At 44.9% G+C, this 18,638-nt stretch overlaps 1 protein-coding gene across 1 annotated transcript in view; it reads left to right on the top strand.

The window, feature by feature from the left end:
• Window positions 1-9,983: 9,983 nt before the first annotated feature.
• Window positions 9,984-18,638, top strand: part of LOC311503862 (partitioning defective 3 homolog) — a 364,850-nt gene continuing 356,195 nt past the window's right edge. The window contains exon 1 of the mRNA XM_084566761.1: window positions 9,984-10,332. Coding sequence (XP_084422887.1) covers window positions 10,213-10,332 — 120 coding nt within the window. The 5' untranslated portion in view covers window positions 9,984-10,212. The remainder of the gene's footprint in view (window positions 10,333-18,638) is intronic.

The following is an 18,638-nucleotide window of genomic DNA, read 5'->3' as shown; positions in this document are numbered from 1 at the left end:
CATTAAAAATGTTCACTAGCTTTTTTAAAAAGACTCTAAACATAAGATTCGATCTAACTAATTGTAAAATTTATATATATATTTTCTCAAAATATGAGAATAAATAAATAAATAAATAAAATGTGTATTATAACACAAGTAAAAAAAAAAACTATTTGAACACAACTACCTCAAAAACATAACAACAAACAAAGTGTACATTAGCTGGAAACATGTAGCCTGGATACCAGACTCTCTGACTTTGCAGAGAGTCTGGCCTAGCTCCATTGGCAAACGTTTATTTCCTGGTGGGAGGGCACGGTTTAAGGTTTAAAATCATCGGAGTTCCTTTAACCAATCACTAACGTTTGGTAATGACGTATGTTATGCGCCGGAGCCTTCAGGCTCTGCTGCCTCGTACTTCCGCTTTCAAGAACGCAACAAGTTAACAAATCGCTACTCTACCATCCCCCATTGCAATTAAGGACGCGAAATTGGAATAAAAGTGCTGTAATGCCAGGAAGCATATCCACAACGGAGCGAATGGCTTCGAGTATATCCGTCTCCGTTCGTGTAAACATTTCACACTCGGCGCGCAACTGAAACGTAATCGCTCTCAGACCCGCCCTCTGTTCGCTGATTGGTCCGCCAACCAGTTGGCCGGAGTAAACGTTAGCGGATCAAGCTATTCCAGACGGAGTACTGCAGGGAATGCAAATGAGCGGAAGTACGTAGGCAGGCGGAGCCAGGCTAGGAAACATGTCCCAACTGCAACAGAAGCTCATATCTTCGGGTCTTTAAGCTGCAAAAAAATAAAAATTAAAATGTTTAATATTCTGCGAATATGCAGAAATATTTGACTGTGTGTGACGATGTGGAGAAAAAACAAAAAACAAAAAAAAGGATTTTGACCTTGACGTGATTTGAACACGCAACCTTCTGATCTGGAGTCAGACGCGCTACCGTTGCGCCACAAAGTCATATATTGTTTGCTCTCACGTGGTCAATTGGGTGAAAGCCAGCTAATGAAAGCTGTCCACAATCAGCTAATGACTTCTTTACTTTTACCACGTGTGTCTGTTAGTCTAATCACAAGGAGATGTGGTCATCTGCATTCATCAGATGAGGCCCAGGGTGGGAAACAGTGTATTAGCTCTGACCCTGAGATTGAAATCACTGTACCCTGGCAAGCGTCAGCAAACAACAAGGCCCCATTTTCTGTTGAGGTTAAACATTTACTAGCAGGAGGAGATGGTAGCGTAGATGAGTCCACTGCCATCTTCCTTTGTATAGTTCAAGAAACACTTTACACAGTCCCGTTAGCTGAACTCGGGATATTGAAAGCTTTTAAAGTGTGTTGAAGACCAAGACAGATTATGATGAACTTCTGTCCAAATGAAGCCTTAATGGTGACATAAAGGCACAACTAATTACTCAAGAACGACAAGACAAGGCAAAGGTTTTTAAATGTCAAGCCTGATGCCTTTTTTAAGAACTCCAACACTGTAGAATACCAGCGTTACGTGCAGATGCATACACTCTCTTGCCAGTTCATTAGGTACACTACTGAAAACAGACCTGCGCTAAATCTTAGCTACATGAAGGGTACGGTAGTCGGCTTTTGTTTTGTACCTAGAACCTTGTTGCTGTGTGGCATCAGTGGTTTTGATTTAGTTGTAGTATTGTACCGACACAAGTTTCTATTAGTCGGTGGCCTTGACTAAATAAGAGAAACACTTTAATGTTTAATTCAATCAAGTTTATCATCCTCCAAAACGATCATCCAGTTGGATTACCACCTTTCTGACTCTGTTTTAACCTGAGTATGTGGTGCTGGACTCTTATATTAGTATGCATTTGTTTTCACTAGTGTACCTAATGAACTGGCAACTTAGTGTGGTAAAACATCTGCAACAGCCCTTCTGATATGATTTGAATTGTTTTATTGCTGGGCAGTGATCACAGAACTGCGAGGCCGAGGGCGTGCGCAAAACAGCAGCTGGCAGCGTTTGTTAATCCACGAAATCAGAGCGCTAAGGCTGTTAACACTGTTCTCAGTGTTCAGGGCAAACTCTGGGCCCAATCCCCGCAAACACGGCAATTAAAGGCTCTGGGTTTAATCCAAACAAAGGAGAATCCTGCAGAGAGGGCAGGTTGTAATACTCCTCAGAGCCTGCAGACGGAGCCTTTCAACCACACACGGCACGAGGCGAGAAAACCCTGACGTTTGTTTTGAGGCTTAGCGGCTTAAAGTCTTATTCCGTTTCGCATGTTTTGGTGCATTAGTCAGAGTAAGGGTTAAACTGCTGCGTTACGTATCCTTGAGCTATGAATGATTTCTTTATAATGTCACGGTGCCGTACTTACTGTACAGCCGCTCAAGGGTTTGATCTGTGAACCTTTAATTAGCCCCACCACAGAAGAAGTTACACATGTCTGGGCGCGCGTCGGGCTTCTCATTAACAGAAGGTAGCACCAGGCGCTGATGATACATTAACCGCAAAACTGATGCTTTTTTAAATTTGTTAGACGACGGATCAGCAGTTACCGAAAATTGTTACTGCTGCACGGGCACCGAAAACAAGGGTTCACGCACTTTTGGAGCTCTCAGATATGAACAAATGATTCATTTTCTTGAATAGATAAAGGTGCAAGGATGGCATTTCTGTTTCTTTGTCTACTCTCAGGACTTTCACTGGTGTTTTGAGACATATTTATGCAGAAATTAGTCCAAAAACATTTAAGTTGCACTGTAGAATAACTACTTTACTGTTAGTGCAGCTGCTACCACACTACTTTCACTTCTTTTACTAAAGATACACAAAAGAATACATGAGCAAGAAGAAAAAAACATTAAAGAAAGGCGACTGGACTTGTAGAGTGTGTCTGTGAAGGTAAACAAGAGGAAATACAAGTGGAACTTGAACTGCAGGACATGTTCTACCGGACTATCGTTGATACGTTGTGGTGTTCCGGGGAGGCGGCACTATGAAGAAGGACACCTCGCAGCTGGACAAACTGATACAGAAGGTGGGCTCTGTGGCAGGGGCAGAGCTAGAATCCCTGACATCGGTGGCAGAAGCAAGGACCTTGAACAAAAACCGGACCATCGTGAACAATGTCCACCATAGTCGGGCGGAGAAGCTCGTTCAGGCGTCCCTGTGAGGAACCAACTGAACTGTGGTCATCGTTGCTACTATTCTCACCACCTTCTACAGAGGTACCGTAGAGAGCATACTGACCAGCTGCATCTCTGTGGGTGGTGAGGACAGCGGAGAAAATCATCTTCCTCCCATCCAGGACATCACAAAGAAACTCTGTCTGGCAAGGGGTCAAAACATCCAAACCCCCCACCTTGGACTGTTCTTGCTGCTGGCCTCTGGAAGGAGGTCCCGCAGCCTACGGAGCAGAACAGCCAGGCTCAACAACAGTTTCTTCCCGCCTGCATGCCTTAAGACTGCTTAACTCATTATAATATTTCCCCCCTCCACACACCTACATAGGACTGCTCCACTAAGGACCCCTGTGCCGTATTTCTGTGAAATATTACGCTGTAATTCGACTGCGCAACATATTTATCTTTCATTCATTCGTTCATTCATCTTCTGTAACCGCTTGTTCCTGTGAAGGGTTGCGGGGTCTGCTGGAGCCTATCCCAGCTGTCATTGGGGCGAGAGGCAGGGTACACCCTGGACAGGTCACCAGTCTATCACAGGGCTAACACAGAGAGACAGACAACCATTCACGCTCACACCTACGGCCAATTTAGAATCACCAATGAACCTAACCAGCATGTCTTTGGACGGTGGGAGGAAGCTGGAGAACCTGGAGAGAACCCATGCAGACACAGGGAGAACATGCAAACTCCACACAGAAAGGAACCATCGGCCCATGGATTAGAACCCAGAACCTTCTTTCATTTATCTTTTTTAAAAAAAAGTTTTTATGTGTATATTTTATTCTATTTTTTGTATATATTGTTTAATTTTGATGTAAATCTAAATGACAAAATCTGTCTAAGCCTGCTGTATATTGTTAACACAGCATTTTATATATATATTATATAGCTTAAACATCTTTCATATTGTTAGCCTCATAGCATAATTGCCTAAGTCATATTTTAATGTTTTCGGAAAACAAGAAAAAACACAATTTTTGACTTAGGCAATTATGCTACGAGGCTAACGATATCTTAGACTGTAATTCCTCCTGTTTCCAAGTGATGATGCTACTGGACAACCAACCAACCAACCACCACTTGCCAGCTCATTAGGTACACTAGTACAAACAAAGCAAACGCATTGTAATAACAGTCAGTCGTTAGCTTTGATGAAGCTGCACTGCAAGGGAAATGACCTCATAGAGGCTAATCTTAGAGAATAGCTCCTAAATCATACCGCTCTATGAGTATAACCATGTGATATGTGACTAGGTGTTGGATGATCCTCAAAACACTTAGTTGCCAGTTTCAATCCCAGAGGCGAGCTGATGACTCACAGTTATGTAACATTGACTCACTTTGCTGGATAAACCCATCGGGTTCTCCTTGTCTGCTTTCAGGGCTTGTGTGAAAATCAGCAAGTAGTTTTGAGTCATCTTTTTTTATGCAAAATATCTAAAAACCTTAAAGCTATCGGTGGTAGGACTATTTTGCAGCTCTGTATGTTTTAATTAATATATGGTGGAAATGACAGAAGAGCTTGAAATGAAGCAACGTCATCTAATAAGTTTATTTTTAGGCTCACTTGAAGGCACCTGGAGAAGTATTGGACTCAAACAGCCGTAACGGGAGATCATGCTAGCTCCTGAGCGCTTCATGTTTATGCTGCGTGGAATAAATGGAATAAGTAAATGAAACTGTGTAGTTCCCACCCAGTCAGAGGTCAGCCATTGTACAGGCGAACAACTGCTTGGTTTTATAAGAGCTGACATGTTTTGATCAGTTTTTCCGGCTCTGCTGCTCAACCTGTTATCGTGCCCTGTTTCACAATGTGTGTTGTCCACACCTTGTGTTCTTCCTTTGCATCTGCCTGAGAACATGTGTGTTCTTGCACCATATCAAGGAAACAACGGGAGGACGGAGCGATGTTTTTTTTGCTTTTGCTGCCACTCGGCATTCTGCTAGTAATCCGGCGGTGAATGCAGACCAAGGATGCAGTAAATTGAACATGTATGAGCCTTTATGAAGGGCTGAATTCTCCACGGGTGAGGTAAACCTTTGTCATGACTCTAGGATGCGTCAGGCTGATGACCTCCTCCTCCTCCTCCTCCTCCTGTCCTCTTTCTCCTCTTGCGTCGAGTTGGAACACGTCCGCCGTGAAGTAGCACCTCTCACAACATTGCTGCTCGCTGTGTCCCCCTCTTCCCGCCACGGAGGACAAGTCTGGAAATGTGTGGACGGAGAATGTGGATGCAGTCATGAGGGGAATGCATGTGAAGATTTTCTCAGGTTTCGTCCTCAGTGCATTAATATTCGCTTCAAAGCAAAAACCTCCAGTCCCGTCTTCTGTATTATTTGCTTTTGCTTGTCTGTAGTGCAAGCTATTGGTTTGTAATGCAACAAAGCCCTGCTGCAAGGGAAACAACCTTTTCCAACTGCAACAGACGCTCATTCACCACTCACGAAAAGTCAGGGACATCCGACTTTCAGGGGAAATTTATGAAAATGTAAAAAGTTCATGCGACAGTGATATTATATCATGAAAGTAGGGCATTAAAGTAGCAGCATGCAACAGTAATTTCTTCAATTTCAACAATTTATTGAAACAAAAGCTGTAACAACAGCGGTGGGTATACCACAACCAAAAATGTCACTGTCTCAGTGTGTATTGACTAGTCACGCCACCACCTTTAAAGGTTCGTCTGGTGACAACAGTGACTCATGCGTAGCGTCCTCCTTGACGTCTCCAGCAACATCACTGGTTCCTCGTCCGGCGCAAATGCTCCCTGGCCCGTGTAAGACGATGACTCCTGTGCCTGGTGGTGTGGTCAGGCACCCTTGCAGGTCGTCAAGGACGCGGTTTCGGATGGTCTGACGTGTGACACTCGAGTGCCTCTCACCTCCCTTAAACGTGCCTGGAGTTGAGTGGCGTCCACCAGCATGACAAATTTCTCTCTGAGAACATCCCGTTTGAAGCCTCGCAGCAGCCGGGGCGGTTGATCAACTGTTAGACCAGTCGTCTTGGTCTCATGACGTCAAAACAGCATCATGAAGAGGACTGTTGGAATACAAATCCATTCAAATCCTTACAATCCATTCATGGATTGGACACTTGTTGTGATTTTTGCCGTTAATCAAGGCATCATGTTCACCTGCAAAGGTTATAGTGCATTTAAGGTGCATTCTACAGTCTAATATCCCTAACTTTTTGTGAGTAGTGCATCTTCAGGTCCCTATTTTCATTTCATCCATACAGCACAGGCAGACATAGCTCTGAAATCAGACTACTTTACAGAAAATATACATGTGGCAGTTGAACGATGCAAGATCTTGCGCTAGGGTGACCAGATGTCCCGCTTTGTGCGGGACAGTCACGCATTTTCATTACTTTTCACACGTCCCGCAAATTGAGACGTTGTCCCGCATTATTGACAGTCAGACTCCAGTTTTGAAATGCGTGTTTTATAATCTGGCATTTATCAAATAGCTGTTTGGAGAAAGCAGTGAGGGCTGTCATCAGGGGTCGGGGCGGGCTGTTTGATCATGTCAATCAAACTGGGACGCGGACGCAGGTTAAGGGCACGCCCACCAACAACAAACAATGCAAATCAGATCAGAACGGCATGCAGCGCGAGACATGGAGGGAAGCACAACCCGGCTAAGAAGAGGAAATGCAGCTATGATAAAGACTAGGAAACGATCTATCCCTGGGTGAAACCAGTGCAAGGCGAGTCTGGTAAAGTTTGCTGTGAAGCTTGCTTGAGTCATTTTTCCGTTTCAATACGACGTGACACAGACAATGCGAGACAAACGTGCTGCTCAACTTGGGAACTTGGGAAAGTTGCATTTAAATAAGTTTATATATATATATATATATATATATATATATATATATATATATATATATATATATATATATATATTTATAAAATATATTATAAAATATTTTGGCGGCACAGTGGAAAGGTGGTTATCACTGATGCCTCACAGCGAGAAGGTCACCGGTTCGAATCCATGGGCCGGCTGGCCTTTCTGTGTGGAGTTTGCATGTTCTCCCTGTGTATGGGTTCTGCATGGGTTCTCTCCGGGTACTCCAGCTTCCTCCCACCATCCAAAGACATGCTCAGCAGGTTAACTGGTGATTCTAAATTGGCCGTAGGTGTGCGTATGAGTGTGAATGGTTGTCTGTCTCTCTGTGTTAGCCCTGCGACGGACTGGCGACCTGTCCAGGCTGTACCCCTGCCTCTCGCCCGATGACAGCTGGGATAGGCTCCAGCACACCTCCGTGACCCTTAACAGGACTACACGGGTATAGAAGATGAATGAATGAATATATTTAAGTTTTTATTTGCAGGCTGTTATGTGCTACTGAATCAATCAGATGGCAAAGCATAGTGATGTTATAAGCAAAGGGGCAGAATAGAAATGTTTATTTTTTCTTTTAGTTCTTTTAGGGTACCTTGATGCACTGGTATCTCACATTGTCCCACATTGTCCCACATTGTCCCACACAAACGTAGCCTTTGTCCCACATCTGGTGAATTGGGATCTGGTCACCCTATCTTGCGCATCGTGGCTTGAATTCTCAGACGTCTGACTTTCATCTCTGAATGAGACTAGTCAAGTGACGTCTCAATCATCCAGGTCATGATATACTAAAAAAAACAAAACAAGCTGAAACAAAGGCAACAAGACTTATAGTTTCTCGAAGTTCTAAGAGACTGGTGGGGATTCGGGATTTTTATAGGAACACGGATGAAGTCACATGACTAAAGTCTTCCTATGAAGACCCTAACTCCTCACATGTCTTTTAAAACTGCTTGTCTGTTCCTGGAGAGAACCCACGCAGACACAGGACCTAACCCTTAAGAGCATGGTTCAAACCCAGAACCTTCTTCCTGTGAGGCATCAGCGCTAACCACCACACCACTGTGTTGCCCCACAATTTTGTATCTTCTCGTATTATCGTGTCAGATGCATTATTGTTAAGATGTAAAGTAACATTCTCAGATGTAATTACAAATGTCCTTGAGTCACTGAACACATCCCAAAACTGGTACCCCTGAACATTTGAACCGACCAGGAGCAAAAAAAAATAAATAAAAAAATGACCGTGACTTCACCCTTAGCTTCCCATGTAATTCCTTTCATGTACTTCAGAAACAGAGGCCCCTTTCTCTCCACGATGCCTCCCCATGATGCAATCCAGTAACTACAGTTGCAGTGTCTTGTTATTTTGTGTAGTACTGAATCAAAAATAAGCACGAGATGGAGGGGTGCTGAGTGATTTTAAATTCCAAGACATGTCCTGAATGAGACACATGGGGCCAAGGCCACTGTCCTCCTCCTCCTCCTCCCTGCATTCCTGCTGTGCAGTGGACACTCTGCAGCCCGGGGATTCATCTTACTAGAGCAGCTTGGAGCTCATCATTACAATAATGCAAAAGTAAAGGAAGCTCTTCAAACTGTCCAGAGTTCACTTACATTTAGCTGACAGCTCCACTAGGTGGAGCATTTGTGGCGCGTTAGAGGTGCATCAGAGGTGCACTTGTCCAAGAGCTTTCACCCATATCTGGATGAAGAACTCCGGCCTTTCACGTGTGTCTTGCAATATTTATGAACACTGAGTATAATTCAAAGCATTTGCATGAGTTTGAAGTTTCTGCTCCGGGGTCGGACCGAGGCGTCACGTCTACGAATCCAGCTGCCTGGCTCCAGATCAGTGAAACTGAGAAGAAGAGAAGAATTCAGCAACAACTACAGCTGTGAGGTCAAACGCCGCAAGAGCAAAACACAACTGACAGAGCAAAGAAAGAAAGTAAATACTGGAGCGCTTCCATCCTGTATTATTGAGATAGCACAGTTTGGAAACGCTGGTGTTCATGTTCACTCATTTGCACTGCATTGGAGGATAAAGGGGCTGCAGGGAGCGAGGGAAAGGTTGCAGCTTTTATCAGTGAACTGGGTCACACTTCACATCCAGCCTTAGGCCCAATCTTCCTCTTCTTCTTCTTCTTTCATCTCGTCGTACTGCGGGTCAATAATTTATACAAGCATCACATTCATATATATTCCATAAGCTGAGCTCAGATCAGAGTTCGGTGCATTCTCAACACCTCTGACTGGAAACTTTCCTCCGGTTGCTGGGGAAGTTCAGACTCGTTCAGTCAAGAAAAAGCACGTGTTGATTCAAATGAGCGATTGGCTGATGCTGCACCTAACCCCTTAACTCTCTCACTCATCTGAGTGTGAACTGTCCCGGAGGAACAAGTGGAACAGAGCTTTGTCTTTAAAAAGGTGTGCAGTTACGTTTGAAATGTGAGTCCGCCTTTGTCCAGATCTCCAGCAGGACAAAGTGAGATGCTGCCACCATGCTCTAAGACAACCTGGGGGTTCAAGGGGTCATGTCTGCCCCTCTGCTTTTCATCTACCCCTTCCTCTTTAATTTCGACGCACATTTGAACGTTTGGAACCGGAATTAAACCCACTGATCTTTCTGAAAATCAATCAAACGTCATTATCCGCAAGGACAATAAACTTTATTTCTTTTACGCGCAGTAAAAACGTTTCATCTGATGCAAAGGTGTAAGCGTTGCGCAAGTTTTTTTTTTACAATAAGAAAGCAAAGAAAGTGTAAACAGAAATTTTCGATGGATCGCCTCCACGGCCCCTAGCTACTGTGCTGTTTGGAAACATTCTTGGTGCCTGCTCTGACATGAGGGCGCCGTCATAGTGTCTGTTGTCATCTGGTCCAGTTGTGCGCTCTCACTGGAGAGTTTTTTTTTTTTTTTTTTACTTGGGAAGTTTCTGTAAGTGAGTCAACACGGCACAGGGAGGACGCCACCCAGCCCTGCCGCTGCTGGATCGTACCTACACTGCGCTGGGCTTCTCCTCCGAGGACGCGGGACACAAAGAAGAAGACAACTTCTCCTGGTGTGAGCAGATCGGGATTTACTTTTTCTTTTTTCTTTTTTTTTTTTTTTTTTAAATCTTCACACCGAACCGGGGATGGTTATCGCCGCCTTGACGCGGCTTTTTCCTCTTTGGGATTAACGCAGCGGACGGAGGGAGAAATGAAAGTGACGGTGTGTTTCGGGAGGACCCGGGTGGTCGTTCCGTGCGGGGATGGGAATATAAAAGTCCACAACCTCATCGAGCAAGCGGCTATGAGGTATAAAAAGGCGATCGCGAAGGTAAGACCCCAAGCGTACACACACACACACACATACGCGCAAGCACGCACCGCGCGATTTCGCAACGTTTCGCTCCGAGAGCGCGGAGCAGCGTGCTGACTCCACACCGGAGCCTCAACATGGCGCTTTTCTCTGGGAAAGAGGGAGAGAGCCGGTGGCTGCTCCCGACAATCGGAGACCCCCAGGGGCCCCTTGAGGAGGAAGAAGAGCAGCGGTGGGAAGATCCACTCGCTGTGCCGGAGGAGTGCGCTTAACTTTTATCACGCTGCATGGATATTTTCTGCACAGCTAATCTGCAGGGCTATGCAGGCAATGCAGCCACTCTCAGATCGGTGCGTACCTGTTAGGTTGTCCGTTAAAAAGTTAAAGACACACCGGTGGGGTAAAGGCAGAGAGTGTGCGTAAAAGTGCTCCGATACTGCAGTTTGAGGTCACAGTGGAAAACGGTTGTGAAACCAGATATAATAAAGCCAATCAAAGCATCAAACTGCCTCTAGATAGTGCACAGGTACACGTCAAGTCCTACAGTAAAGCTGTGAGTCATTCACTTGTACTGTAAAAACTGAGATTTAGACCTGAGACGTGCTCTCAATCTGTGTCCAAGGCCTGATATTACAACACAGTTCATCAGAGTTGTAAAAGATAATAATGGTAACAAGCCAGTGGAGCGTTTCCTAGTCTGAGGAAGCACTCACTGACCTTCCACTTGCAGAATAAAGTCATTTAGTTCATCCAAGTTTCATCTGATGGAACACGACGACTGCGTGAGCACCCCTCTGTTCCAAATCCGAATGAGGACCCAGATTGTTTTCTTTCTTTTTGTGGGTTCCCAGCGGCGGAGCTTTAAAAGCCATTAAATGACTAATGAATGAATTAAAGTTGGGTTGTGTTGCCATGGTTAGTGACAACACTTTCTCCCCTTTGCCAGTGGGCGCCGTTACCATTGGAGTCAAAGCTGCTGCAGGATTGGAATACCTTCCTGGAGCCGGTTATTTCTTCCAGAAGTTATATTTTTAGTTTTTAGGGGATTGCAGCGGGGGTTTTGATACGACAAACGGTTGCCCAGACATGCTGTGCTTCGCTGCAAATACTTTTAACCACCCGGAAAGCCGTGGTCATTCACCGGCGTACCTCGGTTGTAGACTTTGCCACCGAAGGCAAACAGCGATGAAGTGGGTCAACATTAACGCTCATTCTTGAAGAGCACTTCCTCCTTTAGACGCACACACTCACTCCTCTGTTTACCAGAGCTTGGCGGTTTCTCCCGGTTCAGCAGAACGGAGGCGACCGGCCCATTGATCCGTGCAGGATCACTGTAAACGAAGAAGTGTGCTTTGCCTCTTGAGCCTGCTTGGCTCCGGGTCAACACTAACTACTGCATGGTGTGCAAGACAAGACCTTTGGACAAAAGGAGGATATAATCACAAGCTAGATTACAGCATTACAGCAGCTGATAGCAAGACGTAATTGCCGCAACAGTTAATGTTGTACAATGCGCAAATCAGAAGTTGTTACTATTTATATATGCATGGAAAATCCAATATTCATTCATTATCTGCAAGTGCTGTAACTCTTGACAGGTTGCCAGTGTGTCACAAAAAAGACAAACAGCCATTCGCACTCACATGCACGCCTTTTTAGAACCATCAGCGGTGTCTTTGGATCGTGGGAGAACGTGCAAACTCCACACTGAGTAAGGCCCCAGCAGGCCGGCGAGCCCAGACCCGAAACCTTCTCGCTGTGAGGCGTCAGTGCGAACCGCTACCCCATAAAACCCAACGTGTTCATGCATGATCCATACGAGACAGCTCGGGTTATCCAGCTTCAATGTGAAGAAGTGAGGATCCCAGGAAACAGGTGTTTGGCACAAATCTGAATTATCACACTTGCACATTCTCAGAGGGAGCATTTGAAGTCGGTGCATATTTGTGCAGGTTGAGGGTCCGTCCTAGAACAGGTGCACGTTGTTAGGTCTCCTTGGTGGCAGCAGGGGAAGTAAGGACCAAGCGGTTTTGCCAAATGAGTGAAAGAAACTGCCCACAACCAATAATCCTAGTTTATGTACACCGATCAGCCACAACATTAAAACCACAGGCAGGAGAAGTGAATAACGTTGACCATCTTGGGGCAATTCAGTGTTCTGCTGGGAAAGAACCTGGCATTCAATGGTGAGTCATGTAGCACCCACCTAGACCAGACCAGGCACCCCCACCCCATAGCAATGACACTCCTTGATGGCAGCAGCAGGATCCAATCACAAAAACGGTTAAAAAAAAAACAAAAAAAAAAACATGAAGAACAGCACAAGGTGTTGACCTGGCCTCCAAATTCACTAGATCCCAAACTGATCAAGTATCTGTGGGATGATCCACAGAGGCCCCTCCCCTCAAAGGCCCCCCCACTAACAACATTCTGTTGCCAGGCACCACAGGACACCCTCAGAAGGTCCATGTCCATTCTCTGATGAGTCACCACAAGGGAGTCCTACACAATATTAGGAAGGTGGTCATAATGTTATGCCTGATCAGTGTATATACAACAGTCACCCAGGTGTGTAAAGTGTGCAAGGTACCCCAAACTCGCCCATAGTCCGCAACCTCCCATCATATTTGCAGTGATCGCGATTAACAAAACTCAAAGGCCCAAGCAGGCGACCAAAGGGACAAAGGAGCGACTACAGAAGCTGGTTGAATGAATGAATGATCGGCCAGTGTAGATTTTACCTCAGCCGACGAGTGGCACTCCCAGACCTCACAGTTGGAAACCAATCAGGCCGTCAACTCCTACATAATCCTGCCACTTCACAATACCCGCTGCATCTGCTCCACATGCTGCGGGCGGGGAGGCGGCACCTGAAGTAACAACAGCAGGAGTCGTTATTTGCAGTCGGCCCAAAAACATGAAAATACGATGGAGCGTATGCAAAATGGAAAAGCTAGAGGCAAGTTTTTTTATTTATTTTTTTTATCTACAAGTGCGTCTGCAATCCAGGAATGTGAAACCACAGGTATCCACCAGAAATCTTGGAGGAAGATTGCTGCGGCAAGTTGCTAAAGATGAGATGTTCTGCTGAAGGGTGCCTCAAGAAGTGTGAATATGAAAGGCTATGGCGTTGTGTTGAGGTCACAGTTCGAGCGTGCAAGGACCAATGCATCAAGCATAACTTCACATGTTAAAGTCCTTAGCAGCCTGACATGCTTTCTTAAGCTGGGCTAAGACTACTGGAGCTTTGGCCCTATGCATCGCTCAGTTTGCCCACCCTGACAGTCAGAGAGGAAATCTGGTCCAAGACTTTCTTGGTGCTGAAGTTATCTGGTAATGTCAGGTGTTAACAGGCCTAGTTTTAAACACTCTAATCTCCTCACAAGCTCATTGAAGCAAACCCGTTTAATATCATCCAAATAGTTTTTTTTTTTTTTCCCCCATCAAGTTAGAGCAAGTTGTAGCTCCTCCGCTCCCCACGTAAGATCCCGTGGAATGGTGCATTCACTGCTCCCTAATCTAGCACGATAATCTAACTGATAGCCTGCAGTTGTGCTGTTATTTTCAAATCATGAAGCGTGTGCATGTTTGAGATTAAGGAGAGGAATATATTTTCCTTTAGTGTGTTATGCAACTTGATTTCAGAATCTGATCGGATTTTGAAACTCCACTTCTCGGCTGCACCGTGGGTCCGGTTCTGGTTCTGGAGATGCAAACTTGAAGCGATACAGACTGGCAGCTAACTCATTACTTGGTCATTCGGTTAGTGCATTATCATGTGTTGAAATCTGAATGCCCGATGAGTAATACACCGATCAGGCATAACATTATGACCACTGATAGGTGAAGAACATTGATCTTCTTGTGATAATTCAATGTTCTGCTGGGAAACTTCTGGACCTGGCATTTGTGTGACATGTAGCACCCACCTAGACCGGACCAGTCACCCCCACCCCATAGCAAAGACACTCCTTGATGGCAGCAGCCATCCCCAGCAGGATGCAGCCACAAAACGGTTTAGGAACAACCCAAAAAAAACATGAAGAACCAGCACAAGGTGTTGACCTGGCCTCCAAACTCAACAGATCCCAAAATGATCAAGTATCTGTGGGATGATCCACAGAGGCCCCTCCCCTCAGAGCCCCCCCACTAACAACATTCTGTTGCCAGACACCACAGGACACCCTCAGAAGGCCCATTTCCATTCTCTGATGAGTCACAACTGTTTTGGAGACCTACACTATATTACGAAGGTGGTCATAATGTTATGCCTGATCAGTGTATTAACCTGCTGCCTTTTCACATCTGCCTCTTCTCTCCCTTCCTCCCTCTGTACTTACTCTTGGTTTCTGCCCCCGCCTACTCTCTGCCTGACACTAATGTGTTTATCTACCTCTTCGTTATACATGAACCATATTGGATTGGTTCTCTGGCAATGCTGCGCTCTTGTGAAAACAGTCTCCGCGTTGCATTTGAGGCTCTGAATTAGCTGTGTTGAAGTATCTGAGCTCAAAAAAAAATTCATTCTGACCAGAAAGCATCAGAAGCACCATTAACTTCAGTCAATCTGTGCCAGAACAACCTGCACGGTCATGAAGGATTCATGAAAAATGTCTTTTTCAGTCTTCTCATTCCACCGTTCTGTTCTCAGGGCTGATGTTTTTAGCGTTCAGCCAGTTACGTAATAACTGTATTTTCTAGAGTTTAAGCGTTTAAGCAGGAGCAATGTGAAAATGTTATTCCATTGGCTTTCCCGTTGGCGTACAATACACCACGTGGACGTGATTATGCAGTTCGGATCTTAACTCATCCTCTCGCAGCCCGGTTTCGCCCACATCTGGCACGCCGTCAGGCACATAAAACAAAGGAATACTTTGACGTTCAGTCACCGGATCCATAATTTGTGGCTCTGGATCTTTGAGGAGGAGCTGTATTTCAGGACCCTATTTGTCATCTGCTTTCCCACAGTTTCTCAGTCTAAATGTAGGGTACAGCCTTAAACACATAATTGTCCTTTTCGCTCACAGGATTCCACAAATGCACACCCGGAGACATGTCACGGCGTGGTCAAGTTGCTGAAATGCACGGATGAAGAATGTCCTCATGAGTTGTATATTTCTGTGTGATTCTTTCTTTTATTAGACGGACGTAAGACAGCATATGAGGAGCATGTGTCCCCTGGCTCCTGGATGTCTGAAGGGCAGGACGATTTAATGAACCGATGATTTATCTACTGTATACGCCATCCGCCGTCATGTAATAAGAGCTTCACAGATTACTCAAGTGTGTGTTAGCTGTAGACTATGACATGACGGGCTTCCAGTCGTATTGTATTTGTCAAGTTTAAATCATTTGTTTTCAATGGGGACGTAAGTCATACTGAAACTGAGGGGTTATTGAGCGAGTAATCAAAATACTAATAACAGGAAGACGCCAGTCAGTGGAAAATTGAGCTTTAGATAAGAGGATATATTAGACAGCACTCATGTCTGTCCAATAAATATGAAGCTAGTAGATGGTTATCTTAACATAAACTTCAAGGTTATAGAGGAACTACTGTTTTTTTACAACCTGGACCTTATTTCTGGCATAAAATATGATCCTTTACTCACCCATATAACTTTTGTGTAATTTGTAGTCTTTTGGGAGATATTTAGATCTGCGTATATCCATATAGTGGGAGTGACTGGGGCACCGAAAAGCAGCCTCTAAATAACGCCTTATCTGCCTCGAAACTCGTTCATTTCACCAATATTTTCATCGTACGCTAGTGCTATTCCCCGTTGAATCCGGAGTTACCTGTTACCCCGGATGACCTGGATCTGACCCGGATGATGTCATCTCTGAGCGCCGTGGGCACCCGCGACTGTCGGCTTGTTTACTTGTAATTTGCTACTGCTATGGTTCATCCACAACCTCAGAATCAGAAAAATATTCAGCCATGTTGCAAAAAAATGTTGCAGGTGCGCGCGGCGCTTAGAGATGACATCATCCAGGTTAGAAGACGATGATAACGGGTAACTCCGGACTCAACCGGGAATAGCACTAGCGTATCATAACAAAATATTGGTGAAATGAACGAGTTTCGCGGCAGATAATGCGTTATTTAGAGGCTGCGTTTCGGTGCCCCACTCACTCCCACTATATGGATATACGCAGATCTAAATATCTCCCGAAGGACTACACATTACACAAAAGTTATATGGGTGAGTAAACGATCGTATTTTATGCCAAATGTCCAGGTTGTAAAAAACAGTAGTTCCCCTTTAAGGGGGGGATGTATTGGCATAGAAGCCGGAGCAACTTCTCCACCCACAATTTCTTTTTGTTGCACAGAGTTGATCTGGAGTCTCTCCGTTGGGAACTGATGATGCTCCGGCAAAGCTCTTCCAGGCCAATCAAACCGCTTATGTGGGCTTTATGTGATGATGGACAGAAGAGTAACAACCACGCAGTCATACATGTCATCTAAGTGACGTGGAGTTGACTTTGTTTACCACAAAGTGGCTCTGATTGGTTGTAAGACTATCCAGTTGAATGCATCGGTTGAAACACGCCCCCTAATCAAATCCAAATTCCGTATATGACTCATATTGTGATAAGAATTTTGCACCTTGGTTTGTGGACTACTCCCACTACTTTTTGGAAATGAGAAGTTACCATATTTGGAAGAGTGAGAGGAGCTGGGGTGGAGCGAGGGTAGATCCAACTTGTCAGTCACTCCAAGAGACCTGTCCATCTTTTATATTCCGTCCATAAGAAGCACCTTTTTTTTTTTTTTTTTTAACATACTATGTTAAATAATAAGTTTTAGAGATGTGCTTGGAGACGGGCTCACTGTTAACCAAGCTCAACAGCCATTGGCTGTAGCTTCGCTTACAGGGAAAAGGTATCATTGTTCTTGTGATTTTTGGCATGAAAGCAAGGAAGGAGGTTTTCCCAGCTTTCAAACAGCCCCTTTAACATTAACTGATAGGTTCATATTCAAGAATCCTGCCAAAAAAAGCCTGTTGATGTCTTAAAGGCACAAATTTAAAATGTTTTAAAATGTAAACTATCTTTTCAATCAAGGCTTAGTCCTGAACTAAGCCTTAAGAAGTTATAAGTACTGTCACACAAATTGTAGTCTTCTTTTTATTTCACTGTCAAAGACCCGGCTACGTGGCTTCTTTTGCTGCTTCCTTCAACCCCCACTTCTCTTCTCTGTTCTGGGACTTGTTATCCTTCAGTGAAAGCACAGTTATGCTTTTTTAATCCGCATCTATTCTCAGGTAAGGACCTAACATGAGCCGCCTGTGCTGGTGCAGCTGTGCAGAATGAGAAAAGTGGGAAGTGCCTTTGAACGGGCTGTCAGTGCTTATTAGCTCCCAACACTCAGTGGTTATGTAACAGAGTGGAGCTGCAGAATGTGAGCAGGATTATGGAAGATAGTCGTAGGTTGTGTGTGTTGTATGAGCTGACTGCAGACGGCCGTTTAGGATGATAGGATGCAATGTGATTGATGGTAACTGAGCACGACTGGGTCCACGCTTCAGTTAAGCGGCAGGCTTTGCTTTCGACCGCAGCAGGGAACGCATGGGAAGAAAGAAAGTGTGGACTCAATAACCTCTCATCCCCTTGTTGCATGCTCCTCTGACTTTTATATAGCTTCCTGTCCTTTTTCTTCTTCTTGTATCTTGATCTCTCTGCCTCCTTTTCTCTCCAGTGCCGTCCTCTTGCCGACTTTTGTGCTGACCCCTTTCAAAGGAATCGTTGCCTGCCAGCCTCTGAGTGTCTGAGCAAAGCTACACACCCCTGCTGCTGCTGCAAAAGTCACGAGCTGAAGTATGCCCAAGCATCCAGAAAAGATGTCGAGCACCCCTGGCCCCCCAGTGCACTCTTTCACTGTCTCTTTGCAGAGATCCAAGGCAGTGACTTATGCAGTCATTTCATCAACATGCTGAACTGTGAAGTCCCTCCAGGTCCTGTATTTAAAGTCAAAAATCAGCTGCAACAGTTGCACACATAGTAGTGCAGCAAAGAGATTACAGGGGAGGGGGGCAGGGAGCTTGTAATTTTACACGGTGACGGGTCACGGCATGCTGCGAGTAGTCTAGAACTGTGGTGACAGTAAATACAGTAATTACATCGGTAAGAGAGACCTCATAGAAATGACTACAGTGAAACTGTGCTGAGGGTCAGTGCAGACACGTCAAGCCTGGAAGGTGCTGTGACTCATTGTTGTTGTCATGATTTTGGGACAGTTTCAGTTTTCAGGAATATTTTTGACTGTCAAAAGATCCCAGAACCAGGAAGCATCTCCACATGAGATATCAAGTGCAAAT

This window comes from Chelon labrosus, assembly GCF_963514085.1.
Source record: "Chelon labrosus genome assembly, chromosome: 18".
NCBI classification, from domain to species: domain Eukaryota; kingdom Metazoa; phylum Chordata; class Actinopteri; order Mugiliformes; family Mugilidae; genus Chelon; species Chelon labrosus.
Note: the sequence above shows the minus strand (reverse complement) of the source record. Positions and strands in the feature narration are given on the sequence as shown.